At 45.1% G+C, this 23,718-nt stretch overlaps 1 protein-coding gene across 1 annotated transcript in view; it reads left to right on the top strand.

Annotated features, from left to right (window-relative positions):
* LOC124795919 (methyl farnesoate epoxidase-like) overlaps positions 1-23,718 on the top strand; it is a 325,562-nt gene that overhangs the window by 158,426 nt on the left and 143,418 nt on the right. The window contains exon 3 of the mRNA XM_047260000.1: positions 1,406-1,624. Coding sequence (XP_047115956.1) covers positions 1,406-1,624 — 219 coding nt within the window. The remainder of the gene's footprint in view (positions 1-1,405; positions 1,625-23,718) is intronic.

Raw genomic sequence — 23,718 nt, 5'->3', positions numbered from 1 at the left:
CATGAAATCAGCGAAAGGCAACCAATAGTCCCACTAGCACAATGATTATGTGTAGGGAGTTAAAAGTTAAAAAGAATGAGTTACAGTTCCTCATAAGCCACTCATTTATGTAGTCAATGCTAAGCGACCCTCGGGTTGCTGTAAAGAGCGACGCTACTGGGCTGTGGATGCATAGAAACGAGTGAATTGGAGTGATGAATCACTGAATGATTTGGGTTTGACACCTGCCTGGGGAAGGCTACCTGCCATTATGTGTAGTGCCCACAGTAAAATACGGGGAGTCTGTATTATGGATGTTTTTCGTGGTTAGGATATGTCCCTCTACTGCTCTTTCTGGAGGACAGCCGATTAAATGCGCGTCCAGATATTCAGATTTAAGTTTCCTGTGATTTCCCTAAATCGCTCCATGGAAATCCATGGATGGTTCCTTTGAAGAGGTACGCCCCATTTCCTTCCCCTTCCTTGAAACATTGCAAGTCTGAGCTCTGTCTCGAACGACTTCGATGTCGATGGCACGTTAAACTATAATATTTATTCTTTGCGCTTAAGAAAATGCTCGGTAGGAACACATTTTACAGCTCTGTGCACTGCGTACAGTAGAGAAACAGTTCGGAGACGACGATTTTTTGTACCAGCTTGACAGTGCAATGTGGGGCAATGGACTATCCTGCCCAGAGTCCCGTCTTGAACCAAATGGAACACCTTTGGGATGAGTTATCACGAAGACTTTGCTGGAGTGTCCAACATAGCTCCTGCTATGGAGGGAACATTTTCTGCAATTCCTCCAGTCATTCAAGATTCGTCATCGAGGATGCCCACAGCAGAGTTGAAACTGACATAAATTCGAACGGTGGACACAACCCGTATTAATGCCCGCTAATAACTCTCTGGAAACTTTTCGTAAATTAACGCTACAGCCGGACACTGTGGCCGAGCGTCTCTAGGCGCTTCAGTCTGGAACGGTGCAGCTGCTACGGTCTCAGGTTCGAATCCTTCCTCGGTTGTGGATTTGTGTGATGTCCTTGGGTTAGTTAGCTTTAAGTAGTTCTAAGTCTAGGGGACTGATGACCTAAGGTGTTAAGTCCCATAGTGTTTAGAGCCATTTGAACCATTTTTTAATGTATACTGATAAGCGATGAACACCCAGAATTAGGTTTCCCATTGCTTCTCAAAATCCCCTCTGACTAAAGCTGCGATGGTTTCTATTAAAATGACACGTTCCGATTTCTTGCTCACTCTTCCCAAATCCGTGCATGTGTTACATGACCACTGACCTCGTCGTCGGCACAAGGATATGTATGTTCTAACCTTCCTTGCTTTCTTTATCCTTTTGTCTTGATACTGAAGGTCCAGGTGGGCTGAGCGTCAAACAGTGAGCTGATAGACATGTGATTTGACTGCACAGGTGTAGGGATGGTGGACGGCAAGCTGTGGCAGGAGCAGCGCGCCTTCGTGATGAGACACCTGCGCTCTCTGGGCTTCAGTGGGCCAGCCATGCAGGCTCAGGTGGAACAGGAGGTGCGCGTCCTGCTGGAAGAACTGAGTGACAGCCGTGGGAGGCCGACGCAGCTCAAGCAGCTGCTGCCACTCTCCGTGCTGAACGTCATTTTCCACTTCTGCGCTGGTGAGTGTGCCCAACCTTCCACTGGACTGGTACCTCCTCCTCTTCTCACACACACACACACACACACACACACATATATATATATATATATATATATATATAAAGTTGATGTAAACAAACAAGAACGAGATGATTGGTCAGCAGCCATAGCACGTGTACATCGGTGTTGTAACGCTATTGCAAGTAGGTCCTACATACGTATTAGATAATTTTTTACGATGTTACACTAAATGAAACTTAAAGATGTTCTAATGCGTGAAAAGTTACCAACGTTTTCGTTAATCATACTTCAGCTACGTAGTCTTTAGTTCCATCTCTGTAATGTTGTGCTCTGACTGTAGCGTTGTTGATACATGCTGTGAAAATGACTGCCGCTGGTTCCTGCTTAGCATGGAAAAAAGTGCGTGGAACAGGGATAAAAGGTGGCGAGATACACATCGCTCTCAATTTTTTCGCAATTTTACAGAAAATAATTGCCTTTGGAGTTTTCTGAGAAGTTTCATAAATAAATAATGAAGTGAAGATATTTCAGTCAACGGAATGCAAAGCTGAATCGCTAGCGTTGTAGAATGGTAGGTTGACGTCCGTGGATCGCAGGTTTAAATATTAGTTTGGGCTTTTTTTCGTTCGATTTAGAATACCTATGTCTTTTAAATGTGAAACTTATCAAATATACGCTAATTAATACATATCTAATCACCATTTTTATGAAAAATGCACGTCTTCTTGTTTCTGGTCACATATTGTACACAATATCCCAGTTTTCATTCCAAATATATATTTCTAATTATCGATATTTTATAAGAGATTGATAATAAAGGTTGTTTAAATTAAGAAAGCATAACAAATTTATTTTTAGAACAAAAATGAAAAATCAGATATTCTTCGTTTGGACTGTGCCCATTGTTTTATACCACAGATGTGGTATTACACGAACCAGAGTAATAGGCGTCCTAGATACATGTTCAAAGTGTATGAAATCTTATAGGACTTAACTTCAAAATGTTTCAGATGGCTCTGAGCACTATGCGACTTAATTTCTGAGGTCATCAGTCGCCTAGATCTTAGAACTAATTAAACCTAACTAACCTAAGGACATCACACACATCCAAGCCCGAGGCAGGATTCGAACCTGCGACCGTAGCGGTCGCTCGGCTCCAGACTGCAACGCCTAGAACCGCACGGCCACTCCGGCCGGCATAGGACTTAACTGCTAAGGTCATCAGTCCATAAGCTTACACACTACTTAACCTAAATTATCCTAAGGACAAACACACACACCCATGCCCGAGGGAGGACTCGAACCTCCGCTGGGACCAACTGCACCGTCCATGACTGCAGCGCCCTAGACCGCTCGGCTAATCCCGCTTGGCGTAGAAACATGGAAAACAATAATTCTCACGGCATCGAGCACACCGTGCAAATGCTGCATCCTTACATTTGCCACGCTACCACTACAATATGATGATCTGGAGCCATTTTAATGGATTTGTCGCGAGAAATAACAAGACATTTAAGCTGCCAGGCGTGCTGGAATCGTTGCACGAAGCTTTGTCACACGTCACTGCCGAAGACTGCCGGGGATACAGAACGGCACATAATAAAAGAAGAGGAGAAAATATGGCATTTGGTTGGCTTCGTGGATTCTGTTCATTGCGATACTACGTTAGCTAAGAACGAGAACATTGCTGTGGTTTCCGTCTGGTCACCTAAGTAACAGGCAGTATTGCTAGAGTTTTGCCGATTTCTGTTAATAATTAAACGACATTCGAAGCTATAGTGTTCTGTGCTCGTGTCTTTTTACATCTTAACTGCAACTGCTCACGTCACTGAAGGTTAATAGGGCCAGCTAGCTGCTATGTGCTGTCCAAGTTAAATGGGGCGGTAAAGCTGTCGTCCCGTATTATCGCTCAGTCAAAAAAGGTTCAAATGGCTCTGAGCACTATGGAACTTAACATCTGAGGTCATCAGTCCCCTAAACTTAGAACTAGTTAAACCTAATTAACCTAAGGACATGGCACTCATCCATGCCCGAAGCAGGATTCGAACCTGCGACCGTAGCAGCAGTGCGACCGCTCAATCGATGAGCACGTAAAGCACAGTATAAAACGTATCCCTATTATCGTACTTGACTGTACTGGAGACAGCTTGGCTTCGCCTCCATGAGAAACGAAATCCAGTAAGGTTCCAGCAAACGCGGAAGAATACATTTTGTGATCTTTAGCTCAGGTTTTATTCTTATGACGAACACAGTACAGGATTCACTTACAAAAACGGCCTTTGTTAAAAATACATATAAGATGCGGCGTGAGAACTTCCTCATTTGAAACATGCCGCACACAGGGGCCGTTTCCTATTGATGTGTGGGCTTGAGCCCATTCCACAGGGCGGGACGTAACTTTCCTTTTATTTTTTTTTTAAGTTAGTTTGACAGCGATCACGCTGCGGATGAGGAGGAGTACTTTTCCAATGATCGTTCCGTCATCTCAACCCGGCGTGCATTCTATGTGAATTGAAGATGGAGGGTGGAGAAAGGAAAGGGAAGTGAGGGGCTAATTGGCTGTGACGAGTGAAAACGTGTCGCGTACCGGGACTCGAACCCGGGATCTTTCTTTTACCGGGCAGTTGCGATAACCACTGATCCCAGAGTTTATCGCAATTGGGTGAACTGTCTCTGCAGAATATTGGCCGACCCACATTCCCACCTAGCGCCACCTACCTGCAGCCCCCGTCCATGTCCGCCATGCTCACAACTTTGAGAATCCCACAGGAGGTCGGACGTACTTATGTCTCCGCAATGAAGGAGTTGGATTCATTACCCATCGAGGCTGCTGTTGGCAACACAGACTGAGACTTGTTGGACGAAGTGGACCGAATGTTACGATTTGGACTCTCCAAATGCTTTGAACAGAACGAAGGCCGCCTTCAAAACAGCATTTTCAAAACCTAATGAAATAAAACTTTAAATGTAACTCTATGTGAAGTAAAGAGAATTAAACCGACATTTCCAACACAATCTGTTTTGTGGAATTTTTAAAATTTGGAAGTACCCGCGCCGCACCCTCTACTTTCCAGGAGAGCGAAAACAACTGCCTGACACCGTCCTTGCCGACCGAGTGGCCGAGCGGTTCTATGCGCTTCAGTCTGGAGCCACGTGTCCGCCACGGTCGCAGGTTCGAATCCTGCCTCGGGCATGGATGTGTGTGATGTCCTTAGGTTAGTTAGGTTTAAGTAGGTCTAAGTTCTAGGGGACTGATGACCACAGCTGTTAAGTCCCATAGTGCTCAGAGCCATTTGAACCATTTTGACGCCGTCTTGTTACCATTTTTGTTGTCACTGTTGTTTTTGTTGTTGTTGTGGTCTTCAGTCCGAAGACTGGTTTAAAGGAGCTCTCCACACTCTTCTTATTCAGTGCAAGCCTTTTCACCTCCGAATAACTACTAAAACCCACATCTATTGGTACCTGTTTACTTTACTTGCCTCCTGGCCTTATCGTTTACGTCTCACTCCTGTACAAAGCTACTCTCCAGACAAATGCCTTCAGAAAAGACTTCCTAACATTTTAATTTATATTAGATGTTCACAAATTTCTCTCCTTCAGCAACGGTTTTGCTGTCATTGCTAGTCTAGAAGTTACACACTCTCTACTTCAGCCAGCGGAAGTTATTTTACTGCCCAAAAAGCAAAACTTAGCTACTTCTTTTCAGTATTTCATTTCATTATCTAATTCTCTCGCATCGCCTGGTTTACTTCGAGTACATTCTGTTACCCTTGCTACAGTTTTGTTGTTGTTCATCTTATATCCAGATTTCAAGAGACTGTTCATTCCATTCAACTGCAGTTTAAAGTCTTTTGCTGTCTCTGACAGAATTACAATGTCATCGGCAAACGGAAAAGATTTTATTCCGTCTCCCTGAACGTTAATTCTCTTCGTAAATTTTTCTTTGACTTCTTTCACAACTTGCTCAGAGTACAGATTGAATAACATTGGGGGCAGGCTACAACCTTGTCTCATACCGTTTTCAACCACTGCTTCCCTTTCATGCCGTTCACCTCTTGTAACTGCAATCTGGCTTCTGTACAAGTTGTAAATAACGTTTCGCTCACTGTATTTTACCCTGCTGCTTTCAGAAATTTAAAGAGTATATTTCTGTCAACATTGTCAAAAGCTTTCTCAAAATCTATAAAAAGCTGTAAATGTACCGGTTGGTTATAATTAAACACTCCCTATTTAACATGTTATAATACGGAAGCCAATATCCGTACGATTACCAAACTTGGCAGCATTAACATCAAGGACATGGTGAAGAGAAATAATGCACAATCAGTTCAGTTGAAACACTTTTAATGTGCTGCTACGGTACATCATACCATTACATACCGGTACCATTACTGCTACAAAAGGGGCTCAATACGGGCCCCTCAGTGTCCAGAAGAGTCTGAAAGTGCAGGATTGCATTTTGCACAGCAGAACGAAGTGTTTCCATAATCATGCTGGCTACCTCTCTTGATAAGTTGCGCTTCAGATCAGCACATGTGTGAATGTTCCCCTGGTAAACCCTGTCCTTCATGTAGCTCCACAACCGGAACTTACAGGGAATGAGATCAGATGATCGTGCTGGCCAAGCATTTGGAAACGATCGGCTGATAATTCGATCGTTTCCAAATCTGTTTCGGAGAAGCAGGTGAACTTCATGATCGATATGCGGTGGAGCCCCATCGTGTATGAACTGTTGAGTTCAATGCGCCTCTCTCCTGAAGTACGGGCATGACATGCTGGCGACGCATATCGCAGTAAAGCTGGCCTGATACACAGCACGTCTTTGGTCCTTGAGCGCCAACCTGTTTAAAAAAGAATGGGCTAACCATGAACCCACACCATACGGTGACACATTCACCATACAGAGGAACTTCATGCACAGTGACTCGAGGACAAAAGCCCCACAATCGGCAATTCTGTGTGTTCACTTCACCTATTAGAGAAAAATGAGCTTCGTCTGTCCATAGGATGGCCAGGACCAGCCCTCGTCACCTTCAATCCCTGCGAGAAAGTGGAGAGCGAAATAAACACGTCGTTGTGCGTCCTGTGGTGCAAGCTGCTGGACGGTATGGATCTTGTACGGATACTATTTGAGAATAGTCGAAGCACCCTCCGTACAGTGGACCACGGGATATTCAGCTGTAGTGACACAGCACGTGCACTTCCTGACGATCGGGAATTGCGGGCAACGTTGTGTGCCATAGCAACAGCGATTTGATCAACCACCTGTGGTGCAAAGGGTCTTCAGTCTCTTCCCGGCGCGACGCCCAGGTCTCCAGTTGATTCGAACTACTCTATCATGCTCCACACAGCAGGTAGAGAAAGAAAACCCATCCGTAATCCTTCCAGACGGCGGTATTCGTGAAGTGCAGCTGCGGCATTACTGTTTTTTGTTTTGTTTTTGTTTTTCTTTTGTTGTTGTAATAGAGCTTTAGCAATAATACCCTGCTTCTTTTGTCCAAGCTCATGCTGACATGTCAACAAGTGCACTGCGACTGGCCAGGTGTGTGAAACTATGGATCACAGTGACTGTCCATGCACCTGGTGACCAAATTTGGAAGTGGGCGGTGGAAATCGTGCATTCCACACTCTGGACATTAATGATACCAAGTTTGGTACTCGTGCGGTAATTAGTTTCCGTGTTATAACTTGTTAAATAGGGAAAGTGTAATTATAACCACCCAGTACGTTTGCGATTCCGTAACGTATCTGTTGAGCTAAGTCGGTGGGCCACTACTGCCTCATGTGTCATACCAAAGTTCTCTGGAGCCCAAACTGATGTTCCCTGAGGTTGGCTACGGCACCCTCCGTTGTGGTTCGAGCTTTGTTGTGGCTCTCAGTATCGTTGAGGCACGCAAGCCACCCTGTCTCAGCAATGACTGTGGTTCATGGCGTATGCCATCCATTATAAAGTGACAGAAATAGAAACTTCTACACTGTAAAGTAACAGTGTTATATTTATCAAACTCTGTAGAGGTGTTCAGCATGCTGCGCGGGATTAGCCGAGCGGTCTAGGGGCTGGAGTCATGGACTGTGCGGCTGGTACCGGCGGAGGTTCGAGTCCAGCCTCGGGCATGGGTGTGTGTGTTTGTCCTCAGGATAATTAGGTTAAGTAGTGTGTAAGCTTAGGGACTGATGACCTTAACAGTTAAGTCCCATAAGATTTCACACACATTTATTTGTTCGGCATGTTTACACTTCCTAGCAGATTATACCTGTATGCCGGCCGAAATTCGGATCTAGGACCTTTTTATCCTATGCCTGTTGCGATACGCCCATAATGCATTATGAAGATTCCTTTCCGCGTGCACCTATTTAGTAAAATACAGTCTAAGGCAAAAAACAACAAACCACGAAGGAATTATCCGAACAGCACGGAAATCGGTAGATGTGATGTACGTGTAGAGCCAAATAAATCATAACAATTTCAGAAAAATCGGATGACTTATTCAAGAGAAAGGGCTTCACAAACTGTACAAATCGATATCGCGTTGGTCCACCTCTGACCCTGATGCAGCAGTTATTCGGTTTGGCATTGCTTGACAGAGTTGTAGGACATCCTCCAGAGGGAAATCGTATCAAATTCTGTCCCAGTGGTGCGTCACAAAGTTAAAATCCCGAGATGGTTGGAGGGCTCTGCCCATAATGCTCCAAACGTTCTCAATTAGAGAAAGATTCGGCGAACTTAGTAACCAAGGTATGGATTTAAAGCATGAAGACAGGCATTAGGAAGTCTCGCTGTGTGCGGGCAGGCATTTTCTTGCTGAAATGCAAGCTCACTATAGCTTGCCATGAAAGATAACAAAATGGGGCACAGAATATCGTCGACGTACAGCTGTGTTGTGAAGATGGCGCCAGTGACAGCCAAAGGGCTCCTGCTATGAAAGGAAATGAAATGGCTCTCCAGAGCATCACTCCGGGCCGTCGAGCCTTATGGCTGGCAACAGACAAGTTGGTATCCCACTCCCGCCCTGGTGTCTCCATACCTGTCTTTGCTGATCAGCGGGGCTGAGTTCGAAGCGAGACTCTTCACTGAAGACAATTCTACTCCAGTCAATGAGTTTCCAGGCCGATGACGTCTCTGTAGACGCCACAGACAGTAGTGGGATACTAACCTAACTGTCGCCTGTCATACACCCTGACAACCAGGAGTGCTTGTCTGAGTTGCTATTCCTTTTCGCAACAGGACACCACTGGCTCTCATCCACAGTACCCTTACAGCACAGCGGTACGTCAACGTTATTCTATGCTCGGTTTTTTTGCCCTCCATGTACATCCATCCTTGGCTTACATTTCATCAGGATAATGTCCACCTGCACATGGTGAGAGCTTCTACTGCTTGTCTTTGTGTTTTCCAAACCCTACCTTGGCCAACAAAGTAACCGGATTTCTTCCCGATTGAGGACATTTGGAGCATTATAGGGAGGGATTTCGACAATCTAACACGGTAATTAGACATAATTTGGCTTGGTATCCCGCAGGAGGACATCCAACAACTCTATCAATCAATATCAAGCCGAATAACTGACTGCGAAAGTGCCAGAGACGGACCAACGCGTTACTGACTTGCTCAATTTGTGAAACTCTTTCTCTCGAATAAATCATTCAATTTTTCTAAAACTGTAATGATTTGTTTGCCCATACATGTACATCACACTTACCTATTTCTGTCTACTTCGGATAATCCTTTATGGTCAGGCTTTTTTTTTTTTGCCTTAGAGTGCATATATTCAGAACTGAAAATTCTTCTTAAGATACTTGAAGTTTCTTCTGGAAATTAAAGTTACATTCTTTGTCGTAAATTATGTGGTTATTGTATCAATAGGATTTTACCTGCCGGTATAGCCGAGCATATTAATGCAACAGTTCCGGGATTTGGACAGGTGTCTTGGGCCTGGATGGCATCCATCCAGTGAATTAATGATGAGGGCTGGTGTGTCAGCCAGCCTGAATATGATTTAGGCAGGTTCCCACATCTGGCGAGGTGAATATAGGCTGGTACCCAGATCTCACCTGTGTCACGCGATTCGCAAGCACTTACAAAAGGTTCACACACTTTCACATGGATAACATTACAAGCAGAACGCTGGGGAACACATATTTCTCCTGGTGGGTAACAGTATGGCAACAGGAAGGGCATCTGACCACCCTTTAAATTAACCATGCCAGTTATGTAAATAATCACAACTACCCTGTGTAGATGTGGGACAAAGGCGAAAGATAAAGGAGAAGACTGTAGTGTTAGAACCTTCATTTGGAATTTAAACTCTTCTCAGTACTACATGTCCTCTTTAATACTGGATAAAAAGTAAACTTCTCCTACACCATTTAAACAGAAGTACAAAAAGAATTCTGTTGCCAGAGAAATCAAATGAATCTATATATTCATTGTGAAATAAAAGATTTTCTTAAGGAACTAAAAATTGGTCCGTAGAAGAAAAATGCGCTCATCAACATTTACTTTCTCATCACTTAAATACTGTCCTCATACAGAAATAATGCGAAATTAAGAACGCAAAATCTTCTTTTGCCTGATGAGAATGCTTTTTCAGAATGAAATTTCTTTTTTACTGTAGTTTAAAATAAAAGTGTTACTAGGGTAATAATCATCATATTTTATTTATCATTTTACAGTGACAAGTGCTGGTAAATATTCATTCCTTATTCCTTTCCAGATTTGATTTTGAGAGGTTATTTCCTACACTTGCATTGTGCCACACTGAAATTTCTATAATGACTTGTCCTCGCCCACCATGCAGAAATCAATAAATTTCCCAATTAGCCAACCAGAATCATGAATGCTCCTATCATAGCACAAAAAAGGCTAATATATCCTGGACAGAGTTAGGGATGTATAATAAGGGAACTAGCTTTTTGGGTTATCTGGCAACTTCAAAGACACTTCTGTTAACTTGAGATGACACTTCACAACACTCAGTCATAAATGTGTGGAATATAACTCTGTAAAATTTCTTCCAGCCATTCTGTGTGTTCCCTCATTTCCCTGAAAAATACGATATTGTCTTCCATGTAAACCATACAGTGACATAGCTTCAAACCTCTTAACACTTCATCTAGCAACGACTAAAACGTGGCTAGTGCATTCTTTAAACCAAATGGCATTTGCTAGTATTGGTACTGCTTCCAGGAAGCATTAAACAGAGTCTTTGTCCAGCACTATTCCCAACTGATGGTAACCACTCCTCAGATCTACAGGGCGAACATTAATAAAATCCACAAACTGTAGGAAAAGATTCATGACTGGAAACAGAGGAAACTGGTTTATGAATTTGTGTCCACAAATGCATCATTGCCATTTTAGATGGCACTGACAAAGGAAAGTTCCTCTGACCACGTACCACGTGCTCCTTGAGTGTTGTAGGCTGTGTGATTGACACAGCATTCTCTAAGCAGCACAATAGTCCGGTATGCACGTCCAGAACAAGCCGTGATGTTGTTTGTGTATGGTCAAGCAGATGGCTGCACAGCAGTACCAAAACAAACACCCTCACACCCACCAACCACATCACACAACATTTTGAGCCCTTTTTGGGCATTTGTGTGGACATGGATCCTTTTAGACAGACAGAGGTGCAGGGAAGCAGCGGACTGTGCATACATCAGATTTGGAGGACTGGGCTCTGCAGGATATTGAGACAAACTGTAATACAAGCTCCAGGCAACTGGCCAACGAAAGTAGTGTATGCCAAAGTACGACTGTGTGTATTCTGCATAACAACCAATACAACCCCTATCACGTGCAATGAGTGCAAAGATTATCAGCAGCAGATTTCCCTCTATGGGAAGGATTTTCTTGATAATTTTTGTACTAGACCATCACAATCATGGAATTACAGTCATCTGTTCTCCTTGGCGACGAAGCAACCTGTACCAGAGCTAACATTATAAATCTTCATAATCGTCAACTGAGGGCTACAGACAATCCTTTGGGAATGCTTGACGTACCTCATCAGGAACGATTCAGCATCAATGTGTGATCAGGGATTCTTGGCGATCACACACTAGGACCGGTTATTATTCCACGATACCTCAATGGACTTCTCGTGAAATATTATGCCTGAGCTGTTGAAGAACGTGCCTTTGGCAATACGACAGGTTATATGGTTTCCGCACGATGGAAAACCACCTTACTTCCACATTACAGTACGCTGACACCTCAACATCATCTTCCCCTGACGTTGCATATTGCATGGAGGACCTGTAGCATGGTCACCTAGATCATTGGACATAAACCTCATGGATTTGTACCTCTGGGGCATCTGAAAGTGTTGTGTATTCTGAACTAATTCCTGATGCGCAGACCCTTCAACAGCCTGCTCACGACACGCGTGACGCTGTTTGAATGTACGAATGAGTATGGCAGTCCATGATGCGAAGTGTAAACGCATGCATTGCATCCCGTGGAGGCCACTTTGAATACATGTTGTGACATGGATGCGATGCTGCTCTTTACTATGTCTCGGGATGATTTGTTGTGATTTCACAGACTCCATCCATGTCTGGACACATGCTTATACGACCTTTTTCCTCTATTTCCAGTCGGAAATCCTTCCCTGCCGTTTATCGGTTTTATTAATGTTCACCCTACACACTGGAAAATAATTTGCATTGACCAAGTTATCTAGTGTCTCTGTTTAGTTTGGTATCAGACATGCACCAGTAACTGTTCTTTAAGTAACGGTTATCACAATAAAATATCATGGTGAGTTTTGACGTCGTTTCCTTGTTCACGAGGGTACCCCTGCGAGAGTCACTAGAATTGATTAGTCAGAAGTTTGACGAGAAGACCACTGAACTTTTTAGGCATGTCTTGACATCCACGTATTTTCTTTTTAATGGAGAATACTACGAACAAACGGAGGGAGTCGCCATGGGTAGCCCACTCTCACCGGTGGTAGCGAATTTGTACATGGAGAACTTCGAGGAGGAAGCCCTGTCGTCATCCGAATGGAAACCTACTTGCTTTTTCCGTTACGTGGACGACACGTTCGTCATCTGGCCACATGGTATGGATAAACTCCTTCACTTCTTTACACATCTAAACTCCATACACCCCAACATCAAATTCACCATGGACACTGAAACGGAGGGTACTCTACCTTTCCTTGACGTCTTGGTCAAGAGACGGCCTCACGGCACCCTAGGCCATGGGGTGTATCGGAAGACAACGCACACTGATCTGTATTTGCACGCAGACAGCTGCCACCACCCTTCACAGAGGAATGGGGTGCTTAAAACTCTAGAACATAGGGCGCGCACTATCTCTGACGTAGAGAGTCTACCCCAGGAATTGGAACATCTGAGAACTGTATTTCGAAAAAATGGGTACTCAGAGTGGCAGATTCAACGTGCTCTCCGCCCACCCACTAAAGCACAACCTGTGGAGATGGATAAAATCACGAGGGAGGAGGTAGGCACTGCGTTTATCCCATATACAGGCGCACTCTCGTGGAAAATCGCCCGCATTTTGAAGAAACACCGGGTCGGAACTGTGTTTTGTCCTCCGAATAAAACTCGTGCACCGGTGGGGAGCGCCAAAGATGACCTCGGTTTGAGGAAGGCCGGCGTGTACCAGATTCCGTGTCAATGTGGCAGGTCGTATATTGAAACTTCCTGGCAGATTAAAACTGTGTGCCCGACCGAGACTCGAACTCGGGACCTTTGCCTTTCGCGGGCAAGAGCTCTACCAACTGAGCTACCGAAGCACGACTCACGCCCGGTACTCACAGCTTTACTTCTGCCAGTACCTCGTCTCCTACCTTCCAAACTTTACAGAAGCTCTCCTACGAACCTTGCAGAACTAGCACTCCTGAAAGAAACGATATTGCGGAGACATGGCTTAGCCAGAGCCAGGGGGATGTTTCCAGAATGAGATTTTCACTCTGCAGCGGAGTGTGCGCTGATATGAAACTTCCTGGCAGATTAAACTGTGTGCCCGACTGAGACTCGAACTCGGGACCTTTGCCTTTCGCGGGCAAGTGCCCTACCAACTGACCTACCGAAGCACGACTCACGCCCGGTACTCGCAGCTTTACTTCTGCCAGTACCTCGTCTCCTACCTTCCAAACTTTACAGAAGCTCTCCTGCGAACCTTGCAGAACTAGCACTCCTGAAAGAAACGATATTACGGAGACATGGCTCAGCCACAGCCTGGGGGACGTTTCCAGAATGAGATTTTTCACTCTGCAGCGGAGTGTGCGCTGATATGAAACTTCCTGCCAGATTAAATCTGTGTGCCCGACCGAGTCTCGAACTCGGGACCTTTGCCTTTCGCGGGCGAGTGCTCTACCAACTGAGCTATCGAAGCACGACTTACGCCCGGTACTCACAGCTTTACTTCTGCCAGTACCTCGTCTCCTACCTTCCAAACTTTACAGAAGCTCTCCTGCGAACCTTGCAGTACTAGCACTCCTGAAAGAAAGGATATTGCGGAGACATGGCTTAGCCACAGCCTGGGGGATGTTTCCAGAATGAGATTTTCACTCTGCAGCGGAGTGTGCGCTGATATGAAACTTCCTGGCAGATTAAAACTGTGTGCCCGACCGAGACTCGAACTCGGGACCTTTGCCTTTCGCGGGCAAGTGCTCTACCAACTGAGCTACCGAAGCACGACTCACGCCCGGTACTCACAGCTTTACTTCTGCCAGTACCTCGTCTCCTACCTTCCAAACTTTACAGAAGCTCTCCTGCGAACCTTGCAGAACTAGCACTCCTGAAAGAAAGGATATTGCGGAGACATGGCTTAGCCACAGCCTGGGGGATGTTTCCAGAATGAGATTTTCACTCTGCAGCGGAGTGTGCGCTGATATGAAACTTCCTGGCAGATTAAACTGTGTGCCCGACTGAGACTCGAACTCGGGACCTTTGCCTTTCGCGGGCAAGTGCCCTACCAACTGACCTACCGAAGCACGACTCACGCCCGGTACTCGCAGCTTTACTTCTGCCAGTACCTCGTCTCCTACCTTCCAAACTTTACAGAAGCTCTCCTGCGAACCTTGCAGAACTAGCACTCCTGAAAGAAACGATATTACGGAGACATGGCTCAGCCACAGCCTGGGGGACGTTTCCAGAATGAGATTTTTCACTCTGCAGCGGAGTGTGCGCTGATATGAAACTTCCTGGCAGATTAAATCTGTGTGCCCGACCGAGACTCGAACTCGGGACCTTTGCCTTTCGCGGGCAAGTGCTCTACCAACTGAGCTACCGAAGCACGACTCATGCCCGGTACTCACAGCCTTACTTCTGCCAGTACTTCGTCTCCTACCTTCCAAACTTTACAGAAGCTCTCCTGCGAACCTTGCAGAACTAGCACTCCTGAAAGAAAGGATATTTCGGAGATATGGCTTAGCCACAGCCTGGGGGATGTTTCCAGAATGAGATTTTCACTCTGCAGCGCAGTGTGCGCTGATAACTCAGTTGGTAGAGCACTTGCCCGCAAAAGGCAAAGGTCCCGAGTTCGAGTCTCGGTCGGTTACACAGTTTTAATCTGCCAGGAAGTTTCATATCAGCGCACACTCCGCTGCAGAGTGATAATCTCATTCTGGAAACATCCCCTAGGCTGTGGCTAAGCCATGTCTCCGCAATATCCTTTCTTTCAGGAGTGCTAGTTCTGCAAGATTCGCAAGAGAGCTTCTGTAAAGTTTGGAAGGTAGGAGACGAGGTACTGGCAGAAGTAAAGCTGTGAGTACCGGGCGTGAGTCGTGCTTTGGTAGCTCAGTTGGTAGAGCACTTGCCCGTGAAAGGCAAAGGTCCCGAGTTCGAGTCTCGGTCGGGCACACAGTTTTAATCTGCCAGGAAGTTTCATATCAGCGCACACTCCGCTGGAGAGTGAAAATCTCATTCAGGTCGTATATTGGTCAGACGATGCGTACCGTCGAGGATCGATGCCGTGAACACCAGAGGCACACTCGACTGATGTATCCGAGCAAGTCAGCGGTCGCTGAACATTGTTTGTTGGAAAATCACGCTATGGAGTATGAACGCACGAGGAATCTGGTACAGACGTCGAGATACTGGGACAGCGTTGTTAGAGAGGCCATCGAATTTCGCACCAATGACGACCTCATAAACCGTGACTGTGGCTATAATCTTAGCAAGGCTTGGGAACCAGCGATTGGGTTAATCAAGAGTAAATCGAGCAAATGTATAGTTGTGACGACCACGGCGGACAGAGCCATCCCACCGACATCTCAGACGCCGTCGCAATCTGTTCCACCGCGCGACCGTGGCGCGGGGCGCGGACGGCGGAGTGAGCGCGCCGCGGGCGGAGGGTATTTAAATCGGTCGCCGCCGCGACCGAACCCAGTTCCCCCTGAGCAGCCATAGTGTACGGATCTCCGTGCCGGCACGTTCACAGGAGCTCAGTCCGTCAGTTCACCTGATGATGGCGACATGTAAGATCGCCGAAATATTGTGCCCGTTGGACACTGTAGACCGGCAGTACACCCGTGGATATTTTGGTTATCAAATACGCCGGGAGAAACTCAAGAATCACACAATAAGACTTGTATTTTTTTGTACTATCTTACGACGTTTTGCACATAATTATGATCAAGGCTCCTCAGGTACTATATCTCTCTTCAGTAACGCCATCATTCAATTGCTGATCAATAAACTCCTCCATTATTGGCTGCAAATGGTGGCGTATTCTGTAAGCTTTCAACAGAAAGTCGGAATTCTGTACTATCTTACGGAGCTGCTGGTAATGGCCGGCTATCCTGTCTTCTCCGTTCAAATTCTAAGCTTTTGCATGTAATACAGCTTTGTATTGTATTGTATGGAACTGGGGACCAAGAAACGACGGAGAGGGCTCGTCCTCGCCGTAGCCCGCAGTGGCACACAACCCCACAACAGGCTACAGCAGTCCACTCATCCCCGACGCTCCACACAAAATCTAGGGTTATTCTGCGGTTCGACCCCTGTGGATCCCCCCCCCCCTGCCCCCCGCCATCGGGTACGCCTCACACCAGACGAGTGTAACCCCACATGTTTGCATGGTAGAGTAATTATGGTGCACGCGTACGTGGAGACAGTGTTTGGGCAGCAGTCGCCGACATAATGTAACTGAGGCGGAATAAGAGGAACCAGCTCGCATTCGCCGAGGCAGATGGGAAACTGCCTTAAAATCCATCCACAAACTGGCCGGCACACCGAACCTCGACACTAATCCGCTGGGTGGATTCGTGCTGGGGACTGGCACGCCTTCCCGCCCGGAAAATGTAGCTCTACTGATGTTTTGCTCATGGCTGAGGCCCCTACTCGGCCTGTCTAAATCATTCTCATCGAAAATGTCCAAATCGGTAACTAACAGCCCTTTTTCCATTGCATCAGCACCGAATTTACCCACACTGGTAGGAACCAAATACTCCCCTCCTACTTCTTAAACATGTACAATGTCCCTATATATAAAACAATGCGATGTGTTCATCTTTCATGTCCACCAATGGCACTACCAAACACAAAATATTTTTAATAGGTCTATACCTATACATAATATCTGCTTAACAAATTCAACCCCAATTGTGCAATTGCGCAGTACCCCTCAGCAACATGGGGCAAAACTTCCATATTCTCTAGCAAATGTTTCGTTCCATTGCAAAAATTGAGCATCACAGAACCAAGTGATGCCACATCGTTACTTTCTACTGCATATAACCTACTATGCAGGGATTTCAGTCTCCTCCTATCCAAGAAGTCCAAACTAGCCTTTGGATAATAACTTCTTATGTTATTTACCATCTATCACACCAATCAACCAACACTCCATCTCTGCATATGTCTTCATACCACTGAAATTTGTTTTGAACACCGACCAGCAGATTTCAGGTCGCCATTGGTGTTCAACAATCACCTATTACGTCCTTGCCCATTTTGCTTCCTATTCCTAGTCTTCTTCATGGCGCCCAAGCACTACAAACGCACTGCATTGTGGCTAACACCACTTATTCTGCATGTGGCCAGTACGTCCACATCTGTAAAACTTTATCGTCAATCCAACGTTCTCGTCGCCACATTTACCCCTTACAACTGCGGAGCTAGCCTGATAGCGGCCGTCAAATCTTCCGAATTTTCGTTATGTCAAAGGAAGCATCCGACGATCTCAGCTGAGCCTGCTGCAGGATAACCTTCTTCACCTCTTTGCTTTCTATTATCTGACAGGTCTGAGCAGCTATATTTCCAACCCTGTCTAGAAAACGTTCTACTGATTACTTTAGCTTTTGGGGTACTCCACTTAGCAGCTCACCAAAGAACCTGGTGGTACTATTCTTTCCGAGCGAGCGGCAAAGGCCCTTCCTTCAGAGGGTGATATATACTCGCATTGTTAAAATCCTCGTTGTATCACGCACGTTCTTGCCTCACCTACTAAGTTCAGCTTGGCTTTCTGTAAAGGCCTTTAGTCCCTCCAGGCGCCCAACCTTGTGTCTGATTCAGGTCACGTATGAATGTCAACACTTCCTCGCTTGTGGTGCACAAAAAAGGAGTAATCAGATTGGCAGCAGTGGAATCTAAAAAAGGTGTGGTTGCACTGAATGAAGCTTTCCATTCCTTTACTTCAGGTAATTCCTTGAAAATGCGCGCACTGCCTGCGCTCAATCTCTTTTAATTGCCCTGTCAAAGTTTGAAACGCCTCCTGGAGGAGACCTTGTCTTTTTGGCTCTGACACTGCGAAACCTTTACCCACTAAAAAATAAAAAAAACACCATAAGAAAAAAACACCGCAGCTACAGGCGTTCCAAACTAGCAAAAAATGTTTCTTTTCTTTGTATCAAATCATCATCCACCTCGTGGAATTTGCTTGGTAAAATAGCCACAGTCTCGATACTACTACACTTAACAGGCACAGACTGTGCACAATGTCGGTTGTGGCCTAACAGATTCCACTGTGTGAATCTCACTGGCCGCAGTATTAACTCTGAAATGAGAAACGTCAGCATGTCCCTCAACCTTCACAAAATGCACCTTTCAATTTCTGTGGTAATCCTTTTTTCGACCATCTCTGTGTGCATGAACAGAGAAGGGCAACACAACAGTAATTCCACCAACCAAGCTGTGCAAACAAAGCTGAAAACAGGAGCTAGCGATGATATCCGTGACTCTGTTATCCACAGCAGCTGAACCGCCTTCTCTACACATAGTAGCCATCGCTGATGTGGTGACTGCTGTTACCACCACAATCCTCTGAAACCAAAATGTAAAGATCAGGCGCGTGACATCTATGGTGGTGGGTGAACTGGATCGCTGGTATGTCAGAATGTACCGAAGTTCCGTGCCAACGAGTGTCTGCAATGGCGGTGACCGTGGTGTTGGTGGAACGTGTCGAACGGTGGCCCGTCAGATAAACATTCCCGATTGAAAAAGGCTTTTATTCATAACAGTTACAATGGCAGAACGTGATGACTGGGTGTTGTGTGATGTCCGTAGGTTAGTTAGGTTTAAGTAGTTCTAAGTTCTAGGGGACTGATGACCATATACGTTAAGTCCCATAGTGCTCAGAGCCATTTGAACCATTTACAATGGCAGAAACTTACCTGGAGGGGGTTCCGAGCACTATGGGACTTAACACCTATGGTCATCAGTCCCCTAGAACTTAGAACTACTTAAACCTAACTAACCTAAGGACAGCACACAACACCCAGCCATCACGAGGCAGAGAAAATCCCTGACCCCGCCGAGAATCGAACAAACTTAGCTGGAGAGGTGGTCGTTGGCCTTTCTTGATGTAGGTGGCTACTGGGTGATGCTGACTGCATGCTGACACAAAATTTATCTGCTCTTTAAATAGTTACCTGTGTGCATGTTCACTTTTCGAAGTAGGCAACTACACACGGTGGTCAGTTTTTGAGTCAAGTCGACTGTGCTCGGAGGAAGACCTAAGTTGAGTTGGCACTACAGCATTTTCATTCCCATTTTTAGAGACTTGGGTTTCTCTGTGACTACTGAGCTGTACCACTCACAGGTATGCTTCAAATGAGTTATGAAACACTCATGCCTATATTTTCAGCTGAAAATCACACGATGTTAAAGTTGGTCGTTGATAAGAAGGACATTTTCTTTTTTTGCATTTGAAACACATTTCCTGGAGAGCGCTATGAAGTTTATTTAATGTTTTCGGTAATTGCGGCAAAATTGACCTTTTTAATGTTAATAACGTATTGCCTGGAAATAAGGAGTCAATTAGAGGCGACTTGCAGGTCTTTCATAAATTCAGTAACAGTCCTCCGTTTTACACTATTGGAAGTTATTTGATGTTTAATTTAGCAGAATGCGGCTTGACCAAACGTTTAAGAAAATACGTGACTTACATGTTTTTACTGGGCACCTCCACTCTACTCCATGTTCTGTTTTGAAACGTCCCCTTAGAACAATTATACAAGACTGTGCTTTAACTGACACACAATATTTTTTAGCGCAACGGAATCTGACTTTCAATAATCCCTACAAAAGAATGGCCCTGTCTAATATTAACCTATACGTTTCACAAATCACTTACCTCACAAAAGTCTTCGTTACTCGAACTACTGCAATACAGCGAGCGCCACTACTGCCAGCTAAATAAAAAATTCAAACTAAGGAAGGCACTAACTACTGATAGGCATAATTAGCAAATGAAAGATTTTAATAGAGAACAAACAATGTATTTACCTTAATAGTCATAATATATATATATCAGTTCATGACAAGTTTCAAAACTCCGCCATTTCTCTCCCCACATCCACCACTACTGGTGGCTCACCTCCAACTGCGCAACGCTACGCGCTGTTCACATCCAGCTGCCACTGCCCAACACTACAATGGCAGACAACAATGCAAACTAGCCACAGACTGCACACAGCACAGCCAGTGATTTTCATACAGAGCGCTACATAACGTTGCCAATAAGAAAACATAAACAGCCTACTTACAGTTTCTCAGTCTTTCCGAAATTTGTTTCTTCCAACAACGATCAGCTTACGCCCTCTTTCACTTGTCGTATGTTCTACACGAACGTTATAATCCATTTCTAATTTTCTCTTAACATACGAGGAGCAGAAATTGGCACACAGAGCACAGCACACGCAGATAGTGACTAATGATAACAGCGCTATCAATAGATCAGTGCAAACATTACTAGGTAGCAAATAGAACACTCGTGGGCAGTCGATGTATTTGTAACATATCTTTTGTACGCAGTCGACCTGTCTCATGAAGTGATGCTGAATCTGCTCTCATGCAGTTGGGCAAACAGTACTTTTCGCTCGCAATCTGTACCCACCCGCGGCGACAGTCACTGAAGCGGGTTCCTGTCAGCAATCTTCCTTTAGGAGGTCGGCGCTCGGCGCGATGGCAGCTGGCGGCATCGTGCTTTGATCAGCATGGCAGCAGAGTGCTGATGCAAGGCAACGGCAGCTCCTGGCGATGGTCAGAAAGATGCAGCTTTGGCTGCTCGCCTGCTTTTGCAACTCAGCTCAAAACAGACAGGAACAGTTGGGGTTAAACTGCGACTTTTGGAATTCCTGATGACAAACGTAAGTGCCCAGTATGGCTGACGAACAGCAACGACGTATGTTCGCACAGGGCGATAGTGGCTGGACACCTGGATGGTCCAGACTCCAGCCCATTGCCACCGGGGAAGTGACCGTTGGCAGATGGTAGTCACCCAGTGGGTGTCCCGGTGGTGTGAAGGCGCCAAGTGGGCTGCATAAAAATTCAGTTCAGGCGACTGCCAACAGCTGCTGGCAGCGAAGTCTGATGGCGCTAGCTGGCGGCTTCATCTGAGACTGTTAACAGACTACTTCTCGTGGCTAGCTGCTGGCATTAACTGTGTAACTGGGCTTACTGTACACAACTGAACTCTACTGATTCGGACGTTCATAATGATGTAGTATATACGAATGTATGCGTCGGGCTGGCTAGCATTCGTCAAATGGCAACCTCCTGCCTCTAAGTCACGATAGGCTGGGGCGGCCTGACGTAATCGTTCAAAACTATGACTTCATTTGCCTCGGTTTTCCTATCTGATCAACTTCTCCAGAAGCCCCGTCGGAGCTGTGAGCTATCACAACTTCGGCATTCAGAGACACTGGCCGTCATATTCGGTGTGCAGAATATGTGTTTTGCGTACTGAAAACGCGCTCTTCGGCCATGGGACCTACTTGCCGAGCTGACGCGCAGGTCCTTCCTCATGACATCATTCTGCTGAGCTGACACAAGAACCGTTCGTTTCACCACGTGAAGTCGTGGTGCAACATTAGAAACAATTTGCTTAGCACATCAAAGTGGGGATTCTGGAAGGGTTGGTCGACATTCAGTCACCAAATACTACAAGCCTTTGGTATTCTTTGTGGTCATGCCAAGGCGTTTGATTGCATTGGTCATGTTACTCTCTCAGAAAAACGTAAGTTTTATGGAATTGATGCTTTTATAAACATGCAGTTTGAATCATATTTAACTCAAAGAATGCAAAAAGTTGTGTTAAATAATTCAAACAGTTTTGCAAGGTGAGAAATTGCGAAGGGAGTCCGACGGGGTTCAGTTTTGGATGCGCAGTATATATGAAAGGCCTTCAAGCAGAATCGGTACTTTTAGTAGAAATAACCAGTGTTATACTAAATCCGTTAGAGAGAAAGCAACTGAAGAAATTGTTAATTATGTGTTTCAAAGAATTATTAAGTGGTGCTCCGATAGTACTATCTACCTTAATTTTGAGAAAACACACAATATTTAGTTCTGTACAACAAATGAGGTCATATTAACAGCCTACGTAGCACGTGAACAGGAATTAGTAAACAGGGTAGAGTGCTCCAAATTTTTGGGAGTACATATTGATAAAAAATTTAACTGTTAGAAATATGTTACTGAGCTACTCAAAAAATTATGTTTCGCTACTTTTCTTCTCCGTACAATTGCTAGTCTTGGAAACAAACGAGTTAACATCCTAATCGGAGTGGCCGTGCGGTTCTAGGCGCAATAGTCTGGAGCCGAGCGACCGCTACGGTCGCAGGTTCGAATCCTGCCTCGGGCATGGATGTGTGTGATGTCCTTAGGTTAGTTAGGTTTAATTAGTTCTAAGTTCTAGACGACTGATGACCTCAGAAGTTAAGTCGCATGGTGCTCAGAGCCACTCAGAGCCAACATCCTAATGTGATTTGCATATTCCTTGCGAATGATGTCTTATGGAGTAATTTACTGGAGTAGCTCATGTCTTTGAAATAAAGTGTTATTGCAAGAAAGTGAGCAGTAGGAAAAACGTGTGTTGCTCACCTGCAATAATCTTGTAGGCACCTCGTCAACGAGTTAAGTATTTTAATAGTACCTTCACAAAACATATGTTTCTTAGAGAAATTTGTCATAAATAATCCATCGCAATTTGAGAAGAATAGCGATGTCCGTACATATAAAGCCACAAGAAAAAAATGACCTTTATTAGCCATTATTAAAGCTGTCATTGATTCAGAAAGGAGTTACAATCATCAACAAAAAATGTTGGTCATTTGAGCAATAACATAAAATGACTGACAGGTAGAGAAGCAGGTTTTAGATCTAACCTAAAATCATTTCTTCTGAACAACTTCTTTTCTTAGACGCATTACTAGCTCAGTACATGCTTTTTCCAGTTCAAGTTCTCATCAACATGTACGTACAGCATTCTACCCTGTTTACTGACATCTCTTAGTCTGTAAATAGAAAGCCACATAGTTTATAAGTGTAGGACTGAAAAGTAATATGTTCAGTAATGTTGACACTAATCGTGTATACATATCCTGCAAAGTGGTCTGTTCCATATCATTTCGATATAAAGATCGCCCGAATGATGCGCCGCGGTGAGTCCTCCAGCAGTGGGAGGTGTACGTTCGTCAGAGGACAACGGCCTATACTCATACTTACTAAAGCAACTTCTTTCCATAAGTGATACTGGAACTGTGTTCGCCATGACAAAACTATAAGTTTCGCCAGCTTTAATGATGTTAGATGCCGTAGCTCCGAAAAGAGCTAGGTGATTTGGTGTCTCCTCGAGCAGATAGGACAGCTACTGCTTCAGAGTCTAGGAGTAAAG

Source organism: Schistocerca piceifrons, chromosome 4, assembly GCF_021461385.2.
Source record: "Schistocerca piceifrons isolate TAMUIC-IGC-003096 chromosome 4, iqSchPice1.1, whole genome shotgun sequence".
NCBI classification, from domain to species: domain Eukaryota; kingdom Metazoa; phylum Arthropoda; class Insecta; order Orthoptera; family Acrididae; genus Schistocerca; species Schistocerca piceifrons.
The sequence above is the reverse complement of the archived record's forward strand: the minus strand, read 5'-3'. Positions and strand labels throughout refer to the sequence as shown.